We start from the raw sequence: 14,872 nt of genomic DNA, 5'->3' as shown, positions 1-14,872 counted from the left end.
GCATGCTTCCTGTGAAGGAAACTCCAAAATCTGGCCACTGTCAAGAAGTTTCTATCACTACTCTTGTTGAATGTAGTAGTAGTGGCGGCTGTAGTAATAGAGTAGTAGTGATAGTAGTAGTAGTAGCAACAGAAATAGTAGTTGTAGTAGCAGTAGTAGTAGCAGCAGCAGCAGTAGTTGTAGTAGCAGTAATAGTAGTAGCAGCAGCAGTAGTTGTAGTAGCAGTAGTAGTAGTAGCATCGTCATCGTCACCATCATCGGTATTTATATAAAGCTTTATAGAGTTTCATTTGATGTGGACGTGTTACTCGCCTGTTTACATTATAATTAATCATCATCATCATCATCTTAATCATCTTCATCATTATCATGATCGTCTTCGTTATCATCTTCATCTTCGTTATCATCTTCATCTTCGTTATCATCTTCATCATCTCATCTCTTATGAGTATTGCGAAATTTGGATACATATTTTATTTCTTATCTCCCATAATGACGATCGTTAACTGTAAAGATGTTTATACAAGTGGGTGGGCACGCACACACACACACACACACACACACACACACACACACACACACACACACACACACACACACATACTCATACGTGCACGCACACACTCAGAATCACACACACTCTTACACACTTTCATACAGACTCACATTTTCACACCTACCACAACTACATACACACACACACACAACATACCCGTATATAAACACATTTGGTCATTTCACATGAACAATGAAACAAACACATTTTTCACACATACACAGGGCATTTCACGTACATAACCAATGATTTTCAACAAGAATTTACAATTTCACGTGCATATGAATAGTATAAACAATGGCGCACATACTCATAAACACGTACATAAGCTTTCACACGTTTGTTAAAGCACATACACTTTGAACACACATTACATAAACACAAACACTCGCACAAACACAGACACACATAAGCAAACTTAAAACACCTACCCATATACACACATACACAGACATATACTTATGGACATATATAAAAGAATAAATACACAGACATATAGAGAGGCATATAAACAAACATACACATACATATAAAAAAAAGGCACATACACAAACATAGACACACACACAAATATACACAAACACAAATTCTCTTCTTGAACACTTCAATAAGTTGTTACACATGACTTCAGATCATCTACATTGGAGTCAAGGAATCATCAAATTAAAATAATAACAACACCAACGAGAATAATAAACTGAAAAATAATAAAATGTTAAATGATAAAAATAATAAGCAAAATTTAATAATCGTTATTTTATTATTAATTATTAATATCAATAAACATTGTAAGAAAACTGCATGTAAATATACATAGTCGCAAATTAACGAATCATGATGTGAACATACAAACAAACAAACAAAGATACAAAGATACAAACACATTTATGCAATCAGTATCATTATAAGTATATCATTATGTACGTTTATAAATATTTAGATACATATGAATACATACATGTGTAAATATTGTATAAAAATATCCATATATGCATTGGATGAAATATGTAGAGATAAGATAAATCGTTCGATGGAATACACAATGTTTTATTTTTATTCACTATTATCTGATTGTAAACCTATGAAGGAATATTCTCAATTGAATGTTATTATTAAAAATTTTGAAAAACTTTTATTAGTTATAGTAATAGTAGTTGTAACAAACTATTAGTAGTAGTTGTAGCAGCAAAAGTAGTAGTAGTAGTAGTAGTAGCGGCAGTAGTAGTAGCAGTAGTAGTTGTTGTAGTTGTAGTTGTATCCGTATAACGCACAGCCAATCAGCCAGCCAATCAGCATCAACTGATCAATCAACCAATCCTTAATCGGTTAGAATTAGACACACACACACAGACAGAAACACAAACGAACACACACACACACGTTCACACACACCTAAATTGTTTCCTTGTACAAACTGTAAAAAAAAACTTATGAGCCACGAGTGACGAAGGCTTTGAACAAATCAACGGGTCTAGAGGAAAAAAGTAACGGAAGAAAATGAAATAAATTAGTGGAACTGAAGTTTTAAAGGGAAGAATTGAAACAATTAGAAAAACTAGTATATAAAGCTAGTAAAAAAATAGTATATAGTAATATTAAAAGTGTATTTGTGTGTGTGAGAGAGAGAAAGAGAGAGAGAGAGGGAGAGAGAAAGAAAGAAAGAGAAAAAGAGAGAGGAAGGGAAGAAAAAGAGGAATGAAAGAAAAAAGAGAGAGACATATTAATACATACAAAGACACAGAGAAGGACAGAGTATGAAACAAAGAAAATATAAGAAAATAAGAAAGTGCTAAAGAAAAAGACTAGGTGATAGATAGAGCTGGAGAGAAAGAGAGGGAGAAAGAAAAAAAAGAGAGAGAAAGAGAGAGCGGAATGAAAAAGCGAGAAAGATTTTTAATAGAAAAATTTGTAAAAGAAGATAAAACCCAGAGTAAGGCGAATAGAGGTTAAATTGTTATGAATTGATGTTATGGGCATAAATAAAATAATCAAAAAAATGAGAAAGAATAAAAGAAAGAATGAAAGAACAAATAAGAGAACGATTGAATGAAGGAAAGAAGGAAAGAAAGAGCAAAAATAGCAGCAGGCAATTAATCAAATCTGCTCGTTATGAAAAGCCATGTTATATGTTTCTCGTCAACTAGCGATAAGGGGCTCAGATGGATTTCGACGTAACACTACTACCAGCTACAATAACAAAATAAATGATGTAAATAAAAATAATTACGTTTATAAATAATAAAAATAATAATATTATAGTCTTTTATAAATGTAATTAAGATAATCATGATTCGAAGTATTTAACGCACATAAGTTTAAACTATTATGGAATTAAATGGATCGGCTATTTAAAAAAAAGGCGGATCCAAGGGGATGTTGGATTGCTCCCACGACCAGTTCATGAAGGAGGAAAAGTCGGAAAATCCCATGTAAAGCAGAGTAAGTAATAAAGCAAACGCAAGTTAGCCAAAAAGAGGTCATTGACTTGAGAAAGTTTGAAAATCATTCCTCCACGGATTCGGGAATAAATGGGGATTGCAGGAATTAGCGGAAAAAAGACCAGTCGTCATCATCCCGAAATTCTGGATCCGCGTAACCTCTGTAATAATAATAATAATAATAATAATAATAATAATAATAATAATAATAATAATAATAATAATAGAATAAATGTTATTAAACGTAATAGCTCTCAGCCTATTTCTTTTTAAATAATAAAATTAATAGCAATATGAATGAAAGTAAAAAATAGTAATAATAATAATAAGAGAATGAAAGGTCGTTGTACGAGTTTAGTAGTGATAGCAGGATAAAGCCTGTAATATGAAACACTTTAATCATTTCATTTCATTTTAAATTAGAATTTCTAATCATTTTATTTATTTCTATTTCTATTTCGTTCTATTCTTAAAATAATTTTCTTCTGTATATATATGTAATAACATTTTAAACCTAATGAATGCGTATTTATATGTGTATGTGTGTCTGCGTGTTTGAGTTTATAATATGTCTGTCTGAGATTTTATAATATATATAATTGTATTTTTGGCATTAAATATTTATTTTGTGTAGAGACAAAGTAATTTTTATAAGTTAACAATGGTTTCTGTTAAGAACAACTCAATGGAACGCACGAACACACACACAGATACGGAGACACACGCACACGAAGCAAAACACAAACACATGCATACACATGTGTACAAATAAATATATAATTTATTACGTACTATGGATTGATCAGAATTTATGACTTTCCCATTGGAAATGCTAAAAATGTCTCCACGTGATGTCTGATGATGATGATAACGACGACGATGATGGCAATGATGAAGATGATGATGACGACGACGATGATGATGATGATGACCGCGATATTTATACCAAGATTGATGATGGTGATGATTAAAGTATTTTTAAAAACGCTGATGGTGAAGATGATAAAGAAGATAATACAAATGAAAATGATGATGGAGAGGGTGATGATGATGATGATGATGATGATGACGGTGAGGATGATATTAATTCTGAAGTGTCATTACCAAATATTAACTTAGCTAAACCAACCAGCCATTGAACAAATCAGTAGCCGGCTTAATCACTTGGGAATGATAGCTAACTTGATAAGGCTGAGTGACAGAATAATGATGGTGATTGCAACCTGATGATATAACAACATAATTAAAACTACAATGATGATGAGGGTGATGATGACGTGATGATGATGCGATAATAACATTCATATGCAAAAAAAACCCCAGAAACAATGCTTCGAACACAGATCAAGACACAAACACATACAAACAATAATATATATATAAACTATAACTATAATATATATATATATATATATATATAAACACATACACACACGCGCACGCACAGACACACACACGGACACTTACGTGGAAAAGCATTAAAGCATAATAACACACCTACATGAAACAACTCAATCATTAGTATCCATCTGTCATATTGAAACATTGCATTCATATATTATATACATATGTGTTTGTGTATGTGTGTATGTGTATGTATGTGTATGTATGTGTGTATATATATATTTAAGTATATATATATTTAAGTAAAATGTACATTCATATATATTCATTCATTCATTCATTCAAACAAACAAGCTTAACATACAAAATTTCTTTACATAATACACAGTATAAAGTGAAACTATACTTACTATAGTATAGTACTAAACTGCATGGATAAAACAACTCTATGGTACTAACTCAACTAAATAAGAACACACACAAAAACAATAGCAAAAACCACACATATGCAATAAAACCATGATCACGTACACACACGCGCACGCACACAATGACACAACAACATCGACTGATCGTCATTAAGTTGGTGGTGGTCACTCTTGTTATCATCTGCACTCTGTAACTGGTCATTCGATCATTATATACTTGATGCTGGTCCTGATGATGATGATGATTGTGGAGCTTATGGTGATGATGATGATAATCATAATGATAATGATGATGTTGATGGTGATGGAAGTGCTGATAATAATGATCATGACAACTTTTGTTTGATGATTTTGAAATGGAATTAAATTCATATTTCGTTAATTTAAAAAAATCCGATGTTATATCGGTGATTATGACGCCGAAGATCATGATGATGTTTTTGATGATGATGATGATGATGATGATAATAATAATAATAATAATAAGTAGAACAAAAGCGGCATCATTTTTCAAAGAATTTATGATATAGTGATTACAATAGTGATAACTACTGCGTTGGCATCGCCAGCACGATCATTTTTAATCAAGAAAATAAAACTGTTTCATTTGCCGCTACTGACGTAACGACAGTAGCCACATCGACTGCTGCACATACTGTTTTTTAATTATTCATTTATTCATATTACTCATTATTATTTTTCAACAATTAACGTTTAACATTCGTGCTAGTTTAATAAAAATTTCTGTGTGAAGAACCAAAAACCCTCTTTCATGTTTCATCGTGTGAAAAATAAAGATTCTTTTTGCTGTTGAACACAGTTCGTCTCGAACAGTTACTAGATGGATACACTAAACTACAAATTATAGCATTTTTATTATTATTATATACTATATTATTATATTATAATTAAATTAATTATGAATAAATATGTTTTGGTCCGTATTTTATTATCCTCACTGCCCTTTGTAGTTTAGTTAGCACGTAATCCGTTTGTTTATTGTGTATGTCTTTCTCGCTCTACATGATGTCGATGTTATTTTATTATAACATTTATTATTATTTTAAATAGGCCTTATTCATATCTTTATTTGAAATAATAATGATAATAATAATAATAATTATAATAATAATAATAATAATAATAGTTATTATTAATATTGTTATTGCAAACTACTATTACTGCTATTAATGTATTTCATTTCTTAGAATTTGACCATAGATTTTACATAACAAGGAACTATAATAAATTTATTATTACTGCCATATTAATAATTTATAAAAATAATAATAATTTATAATAATAGTAATAATAATAATAATTTATAACGATAGGCGACAACTTTTATGATTACAGTACCTTAATCAATGTGATACGATCGATTTTATAGGTGTATGTATGTTTGTTTGTTTGTTTGTTTGTTTGTATGTATGTATGTATGTTTGTATGTATGTGTGTGTTTGTTTGTTAGTATGTGATTGCAAATTTTGTGTGTGCGCGTGTGAGTCTATATGTGAATGTTGTGTGTATGTGTCTGCACGATTGTTTGTGTGCAAATGTGGATGTTTCAAAAACGATAAATTACACACACACGCCAAGACAAATATATAAACAAAACACACACATAAATACACATACACACACACATACACACACGTACACGTCAGCAGTTATGAACCTGAGGACAATTTTTACGATTTCGTGTTTATTGTTGTCCTTATGACAGGATCATGTTTGCTCCATTGTTCACAAACCGTTCTGATAACTTAATAATGTGATGTTTTTATTTGTTTATTAATTTATTAAATATATTATATTATAACTATTTACCGTGATATTAATTTTGTGATATGTTTGTTGTTGATGTTATGGGAAAATTGATGCTAGTATAATTTTTAATTTTTCCAACTTTTGTTACTGTGACGTTGAAGTCATTTTGTATATCATTATGTTAGTGTTTTGATATTTTTAATGTCGTTGTTGTTTTTTTTTGTTGTAATTAATGTTATAAAAATTATTAGTAGTAGTGGTAGTAGTAGTAGTGGTAGTAGTAGTAATAGTAGAAGCAGTATTAGTAGAAGCAGTAGTAGTAGCAGCAGTATCAACATCAACAACAACACCACCACCAACAACAACAACAACATCAAAAAGCGTTATTAAAAAACCCTTAATGAATCACTGACGTACAAACCAACCAACATTGTTACTGTTGTAACATCTGTGTTTATGCTGAAATTGATACACAAACAACAAACAACACGTTGATAACATACAAGTGTTTAACTTATTAAACAAAACTCGCATACACTCACTGATACAAATTGTACACAATGACAAATGAACACACAGCAGCAAACATACACGAACTTCACACAAACATTATTCACACACGCACGCACACACGCACGCACACATTCAGATGTTTTCAAACATCTCTTCAATATTCTGACCATGTTGTGTCGCAATTATAATTTAAAAACATGAAGGGTTCGGTTTGTTGATCAAAAGAAGAATATTTGTTTTTTCTTCTTCTATGTACAACTTTGTATGAAAGATAATAAAAATCATCAAAGGAATCTGTTTCTAACTACATGCAAACATACAAACATACAAAGAACATACAAACACACAAAGATACAAAGAACATACAAACTCATACATGTGGAACGTAAATATTGAATAACCACTCGTTCCTGAAAAAAGTTTATACTCAGTCAGTAATCCGGCACTTGTTGAAAGTATCATGAACAAACAATCAGATGAACAAAAGAACATTGTAGAAGTCATTGCACGCAATTATGGCAATCATCATCGTACCATCATCACCATGATCATCATTTTCTGGGGTTAACGACCTAATGACGACAAACAATACGGCGGTAGTTATGACGTAGATGATGACGTATGCGCTGACGTCACAGAAGATAATAACATCACGTGATCCGTAGCAGTCAAAGGTCAATGTGTAAACATACGTTTGTTGTACAGACACGTGTACATACATACATACATGCATACATACATAAAAACATACATACTTGTACATACATACATAAATGTGTAAACATTGTTAAATATAACATTTTGCTTTATTGCTTAATTTGACGATTATTGAACATCTTGCACCTCAGTTAAGGTAACCAGAACAAGTTTTTATTATAACTTTTTGATTGCCTTTGATGTCAATAAAATTTTGGAAAAAAAATACATAAATACACACATACATGCGGTGGGTACGCACCAGGTGCATACAAACGCACACATACAGGCGGACATACACATATGCATACTAACAATCGTAGAAATTAGAGCGCATACACACACACACTCAAACATTTGCACATTATACATAATGAAACAAAGAATGGAAAGAAAATGTTGTTGAACATGTTATTTCAATTACATGATCTGTATAACAAATAAAAAAATAACATAAGTGTCAGCAACAACAGTAATAACATTAATAACAATAATAATAACAACAACAATAATTATAATAACATTAATAATAATAATAACAATAATAATAACAGCAGCAGTATGGAGTACGGAAACATAAACATGGTCATGACAACAATTAACCATATGTTACGCTCATGTGCAATGCAAAGTATGGGTTGTCGTCGATGCTGTTGTTGTTGCTGCTAATGTTGTCGCTGCTATTGCTGTCGTTGTTAGTGCTGTTGTTGTTGGTGATGTTGGTGATGTTGTTGTTGTTGTTGTTGCTGCAAGTCTCTATTTTTGCGTCGTTGTTGTTGTGTGAGGCTGACTTTCTGGATATTGTTGTGATTGGCTGTAGGTTCTTTCATTGCTACCGCTAATTTCAATTTTAAAGAATTTTTTGGGACAGACATTTTAGAATTAAAAAACAATTAAATGAACATGCCTAAAAGATTTCAAGATTTCTACACATTTGCATACACACGCATACGCACATATACACACTATATATACACATACAAACACGAACATACAAACACGCACACACGTGCACAACACACACGCGCGCATACAATTCCGCACAGATGCACGCGTACGCCACTTACCTCGGTAAAAAGACATTAAAGTTCACAGTTGATGTCAAGCAAATCAGAAATTGATGATGAATGTCGGCTCAAACGGCACACTAATCATCCGCAAATTAGTAAAGACCCTGCACACTCCCTCTTCTCTCTTTCTCTCTCCCTCTCTCTTTCATTCATTATTTCTTTCTTTTTGACATTTGTCTGTTGTTCATAAGCTGTGTAAGTTGTTAAATAATTTGTTATATATCCTTCTTTCAATTTTCTCACTTTAACTTTCTTTTTCTCTTTCTCACTTTCCTTCTCTTTCCCTCTCTCTCTTTCTTTCTCTTTCTCTCTCTTTCTCTCTCTCTCTTTCTCTCTCTCTCTTTTTGACCAGCTAACCAGATATAGCAAACAATCAATCGCTGCAGTTTGCACGGGCGTGCTCCTAATTCAATCTCGTGCATCGCGTCTTATTAAAAATACAGCGTGCGTGTGTGTGTTTGTTTGTGCGTGTGATCACATATCTACCCTCATTCATTTTAGTTAATTTATTAAGGAGAAAGAATGTATTTATTTAAATAGTATTAATAAACAACAAGCCAACAAACACGCACACGCGCGTGTAGACAAACACACGCACACACGCACGTGCGACACTTATAATCCGTTTGCATTGAATAAGGCAGCATTATGTACGTTGGCTGGTGTGTTGTCGGGCGATGGTAATGATCTTTTGATGAGACGGTCTTCAATTTATGGGATGTCCCTTGGACGTGTCCCATGTCAAAAATGGACTCTTTCTCTTTCTCTTTTTTCCCCTGTCTCTCTTTCTCTCTCTTTTTCTGTATGCTTCTCTCTCTCCTCTCTCTCTTTCTTTCTCTCTCTCTTCCTTCTTCTCTTTTTCTCTCTTTCTGTATTCTTGTGAATATGTTTTTTTTGTTTACACGAGCTTAAATCTGCCTGCAGACGCAACACTACGAGCATTGATATAATAACATTTTGAAGAAAATCTTTCACACTATACAAAGTATTTGCTCACACAGAGAAATTATGATTGTTATTTATTTATAGAGAAATAAAAAAAAAGATAAAAAATCAACAACAAGCATAACAACACTACCACAAACACTCGAAAAAAAACGACACACACCACACATGCCACACACGCCAACGCCACGAACAACAACGCGAGCACGTCATCTTCAACCTGGCTTCTATTGTTACGATTGGAATGAATTAAAGCTACGTCGATATCTCACTCACTGCTTTTATATTTCTTATTTCTAACACTTCATTTAATTCATTTGCAAACTTTTAAAATGAGAATTTTTTTAAAAAAACAACGATATATTTTTTGAGTAAAATAAAAACAAACAAAATAAAATATAAAAATAAATACACATGTAGGACAGTTTCTGCAATTTAAATTATCTCTGGAAATGTCCATATTCAAACCCTCATACGCAAGCAGACAGCACACATACATACATACATACAAACAAACACACACGCACACACATGCATACATAAACAGACGAACACATACTCACACACACAAACAGAAACACAAAAACATACACCTCATTCAAACAATGGAAAAGGTCAATAAATTATTATGGACCTTCTATTGTTAAATACATGCACTTCTATATATCATGCATGTCCGTTTATGTTTGTTTGCACGCGCGCGTGTGTGTGTATGTATGTGTGTATACATATGTGTGTGTATGTGTTTACGTGTATGTGTTTGTATGTGTGCATAGTTTTGAGTTTATTGGTTTGAAGACCAATTTATGGTAATGTATCTTTGTTATCATTATTATCATCATCATTCTCATCATCATATCACAAATATAGCCATCATCATCATCATCATTATCATCATCATCATTATCATCATCATTGTCATCATCGTTATCATCAGCGTCATCAGCATCACAATCGTCATCATCATCATATCACAAATAAAGTCATCATCACCAAACACAACCATCGTCATCATCACCAGACATCATCACTAGACATCATCATCAGACATCATCATCAGGCATCATCATCACCATCAACAGCAACAAAGGCCCAAACAAGAAGAATAATGCAAACAGAATAATTATATAGTGCCGATTAATTTATTCAAAGGCAAACAAAAATGTTGTAAATAATTATACAAACGCGGTTGGACGAGTGAATGAACAAAAAACGAAAAATAAACTGAATAATCAAATGAAATAATAGAAAGATGAATGAATGAACGAACGAAAAAATGAATGAACGAATACGTGAGTGAACAAACGAACGAATGATTGAATGAACAGACAAAAAAATACCAACTATAATCAATACTTGAAGGAACGGCTGATAGAAAGATTGATTCACGATTAATAAGTGAATGACAGAAAACAAAAAATCAAATGTAAACAAAAACTTATGTACGAAAGAAAGAAGGAAAGAAAGAATGAATGAACGAATTAACGGATGAATGCATGAATGACTGATGGAAAATTTATGAAATGTTCATTCATGGCACATCTTGTTTGATTACATTCTAATGATTTCAGGCGGTCTGATGTACGTATGTCTGTATTTTTGTTTGTTTCTATGTTTGCATGTATTTATGTATGTATGTACGTATGTATGTATGTATGCATGCATGTATATGATGTGATGATAATAATGATATAAAGTCTGAAGACGATGATGATGACAATGATAAAAATTTTACGTAACACTAGGTTCACGCGCAAACTGGAAGAGCAGTAACATGAAACGTGACGATGACGACGATGACGATGATGATCATTATCATCATCCTCAAGCTCAACAACATTATCATCCTTATCATTCTTTTAACAACAACAACAACAGCATCAACAACATTGGCAGTCGCAACATGTTGAGCAGTATTAAAAATTTTATTGGCGAGGAAAAAGATGATGATAATGTCGGCAAAGATGATGGCGATGAGGAAGAAAAAGATGGAGCCGGAAGTGACGTCACAAGGACGCCCAAGCGGCCACGCTTGAATAAAGGTCAGTTACATTTATGTCATTCTTAATGATGACGATGACGATGACATTAATGTTGATCAGATGATGCAGATGATGATGAAAATGATGATGATGACGTTAATGATGGTCTGACGATAATGATGCGATGGTGATGTCGATGTAGATGAAGAATAAGACGATGATGATGTTTTTATTATTTGTAACATGAGAATGATAATATGATGACATCTAATAATACATGTACGGCACAAACTTTGCTGTTAAGCAAATGATAACACTGAATTATTATAATCATACTGAACGAAGTTATAATGGGGAAAATCATGTAAAGTATTACTATGACACACACACGCGAACACACGCACACACACATACAGACGCACACACACGCACACACACATGCAAACAGCCCTCGTATACAAACTATAATTCAATTTATTTATTTGTATATTTTGATTTGTTTTAATTGCATATCTATCTACTTGATATATATATATATATATAAATATACGTATATATATATATATATATATATATACGTATATTTGTGTGTGGTGTGTGTAGTAGTGTGTGTTTGTTTGTTTGTTTGTTTGTGTGTGTGTTGATGTGGGTGAGAACAAAGAACACGTGCATAACAACTTTCTTATTGATGTGATAGCGTGGGAGAATACTCGGTCAGTGTGTATACAATACACACATATATATGTCTATGTGTTGTATTGTAGGAGTTCTGCCGAATTGTTGGCATTAATCAATTTAAAGTTTGTGTTTTCAGCTTTCGATATATCTATCTATCTATCTATTTACATACATATTTTTAAATATATTTATCTTTTTTAATATATCTTCATACATTAATTCATATATATATATATATATATATATATATATATATATATATTATCAACAATTTATCAATATATATATATATATATATATATATATATATGTGTGTGTGTGTGTGTGTGCAAATGAGAACGATGATGATGATGATGATAGTAAAATGTGATGATGACAACGAAGATGACGAGGCAAATGATAAATATGAAAAATGCTATGGAAGTTATTGGCCGCTGTTCATCCCAATCATTCAAAGGTCAGAGGTTAAACAACCTACACGCCCGTATTTCTGTGAGTACGTTCAATATTGTACGATCACCTCTTAAGAAGTGTGCTTGTATGTTTGTTTTTATGTGTGTGTTTGTATGTCACAATTAAAAAAAACTAATGTCTGGGTATAGGTTTTTATATGTGTGTAACTGTCTGTGCGTGTGTGCATGTGCAGATGTGTGTGCGTGCGTGTATTTTATTTCATAATTTTATTTATTTATTATTGACTACATTACGTAGAATAGTTAGGTTAGGTTAGGCTGGGATGGCTGGTACAAATAGCCATGCATTGCAACACGCCTTATAACAATTTGAAAGTCATTTCATTGATTTAATATCGTTATAAAAGTAACATAACTTATGGTGAAGAAATTGATGATGACGACGACGACGATGACGTGTTGTCGTGCGCTTTGGTTGTGTTTGAATTGAAATGTTTCTCTACTATCTGGTTAGCAATATTATGTCTGATGCTTCGAAGAATGTATGTGTGTTTTTTGTTATTTGTATGTATGTGGGTTCATACGTCTATGTGTATGTATGGTTGTATGTGTATGTGTACGTGTGCTTGTATGTTTATGTGCGTGTGTGTGTGTGTGCTTATGTCTGTGGTTCTCATCCGTGCTAATAATTGTTTTTAAAACGTTACAAAAGTTGAGAAAATATTTTAAAAAAAAACCTACATTCTGAACATTTTTTAATTTTGATTTAAGAGTAAAGATAAAAAAACCTAAACAACTTACATATGTATGTATTATGCAGATATGCAACTAAACAACACACAAACACACACACATACACACGCGAGATTATCATCAGTTATGATGATGAATGTGATAAGAGACCCGTCATATTTTTACCGTTTTAGCTGTAACACGTTGGGTAAAAAATGTCTAAGACAACATAATATGGAACTATCTTGCGAGCGTTTCAATGCTACTTTTTGTCATTTATGTAATTTATGAATGTTGAGAAGAGAATTATTTAATTAAAAATAATTATAAAGGATGGCCTATACAATTCTTCTGCTCTTAATTAGAATTGTGTGTGTGTGTGTATATGTGTGCGCTTGTGTATGAGTGTGTTTGTGTGCGTGTGTGCGTGTTATAAAGTTTGACTGATGAAATCAAAATTAAAAAATGTTCAGAATGTAGGTTTTTTTTTAAATATTTTTTCAAACGAAATAAATAAATAAAATAAAATTCACTAATTGCTAAATTTAATAAATAAATTTTTCTCATTTGAATAAATAAACGGATAAATAAATAAAATTTATCCTGTCTGTATGTCTGTGTCTGTTTGTTTGTTTGTATGTGTTTGTCTCTGTGTGCGTATATGCGTGGATTTGTATATATGTGCGTGTATATATGTGTGTGTGTGTATGTATGTGTTTGTGCGTGTGTGCGTGCGTGCGTGTACCTGCGTACGAGTGTGATGCAGAATTTAAAAAAGACAAAAATGGAAAAAAAGAGAAAGTGAAATAAAGAGAGAGAGAGAGAGAGAGAGACCATTGAAAAATTTAATGCAATAATATTGGTGTTAATTATTTAAGTAGGTTTGGGAGTTTTTAAGTTTTGTGGAATCTGTCTTGAAGTTTCTCCTGTTGTGACTGTGTATTTTTTTGGTTTTTATCAGGTTTGTATTTTTCAGGATTTTTTCTTACCGGTGAGATTGAAAATATATAAATTCTTTTTCTATCCATACATACGCAGTTAAACTACAGACAGAAGGTGAAAAAAATAACGCAAAAAATTTTTACGTTTTGAAGAGATGGATTGGGGTTTGAAATGAAAGTCTATCACCTACACATACATCATTTATATCATGAAATATATAAGAAGGATGACAATGACGATGAAGAAAATGATGCTGGCGTTTTTAAAAAGTGTAAAATAACCGAGCCAACCACATCGCACGTACGTTGTTACCCTGATAAATATCTTTCTGTAATGATCAGTTGCCAGTTGTGTTATACTTGCGG

At 32.1% G+C, this 14,872-nt stretch overlaps 1 protein-coding gene across 1 annotated transcript in view; it reads left to right on the top strand.

Annotated features, from left to right (window-relative positions):
* Window positions 1-10,411: 10,411 nt before the first annotated feature.
* Window positions 10,412-14,872, top strand: part of HELRODRAFT_176757 (hypothetical protein) — a gene marked incomplete at both ends in the record, with an annotated part of 9,939 nt that continues 5,478 nt past the window's right edge. The window contains 3 exons of the mRNA XM_009024104.1: window positions 10,412-10,434; window positions 11,639-11,802; window positions 12,805-12,884. Coding sequence (XP_009022352.1) covers window positions 10,412-10,434; window positions 11,639-11,802; window positions 12,805-12,884 — 267 coding nt within the window. The remainder of the gene's footprint in view (window positions 10,435-11,638; window positions 11,803-12,804; window positions 12,885-14,872) is intronic.

The sequence above is a fragment of the Helobdella robusta genome (genome assembly GCF_000326865.2).
Source record: "Helobdella robusta unplaced genomic scaffold HELROscaffold_39, whole genome shotgun sequence".
Lineage (NCBI taxonomy): Eukaryota > Metazoa > Annelida > Clitellata > Rhynchobdellida > Glossiphoniidae > Helobdella > Helobdella robusta.
Note: the sequence above shows the minus strand (reverse complement) of the source record. Positions and strands in the feature narration are given on the sequence as shown.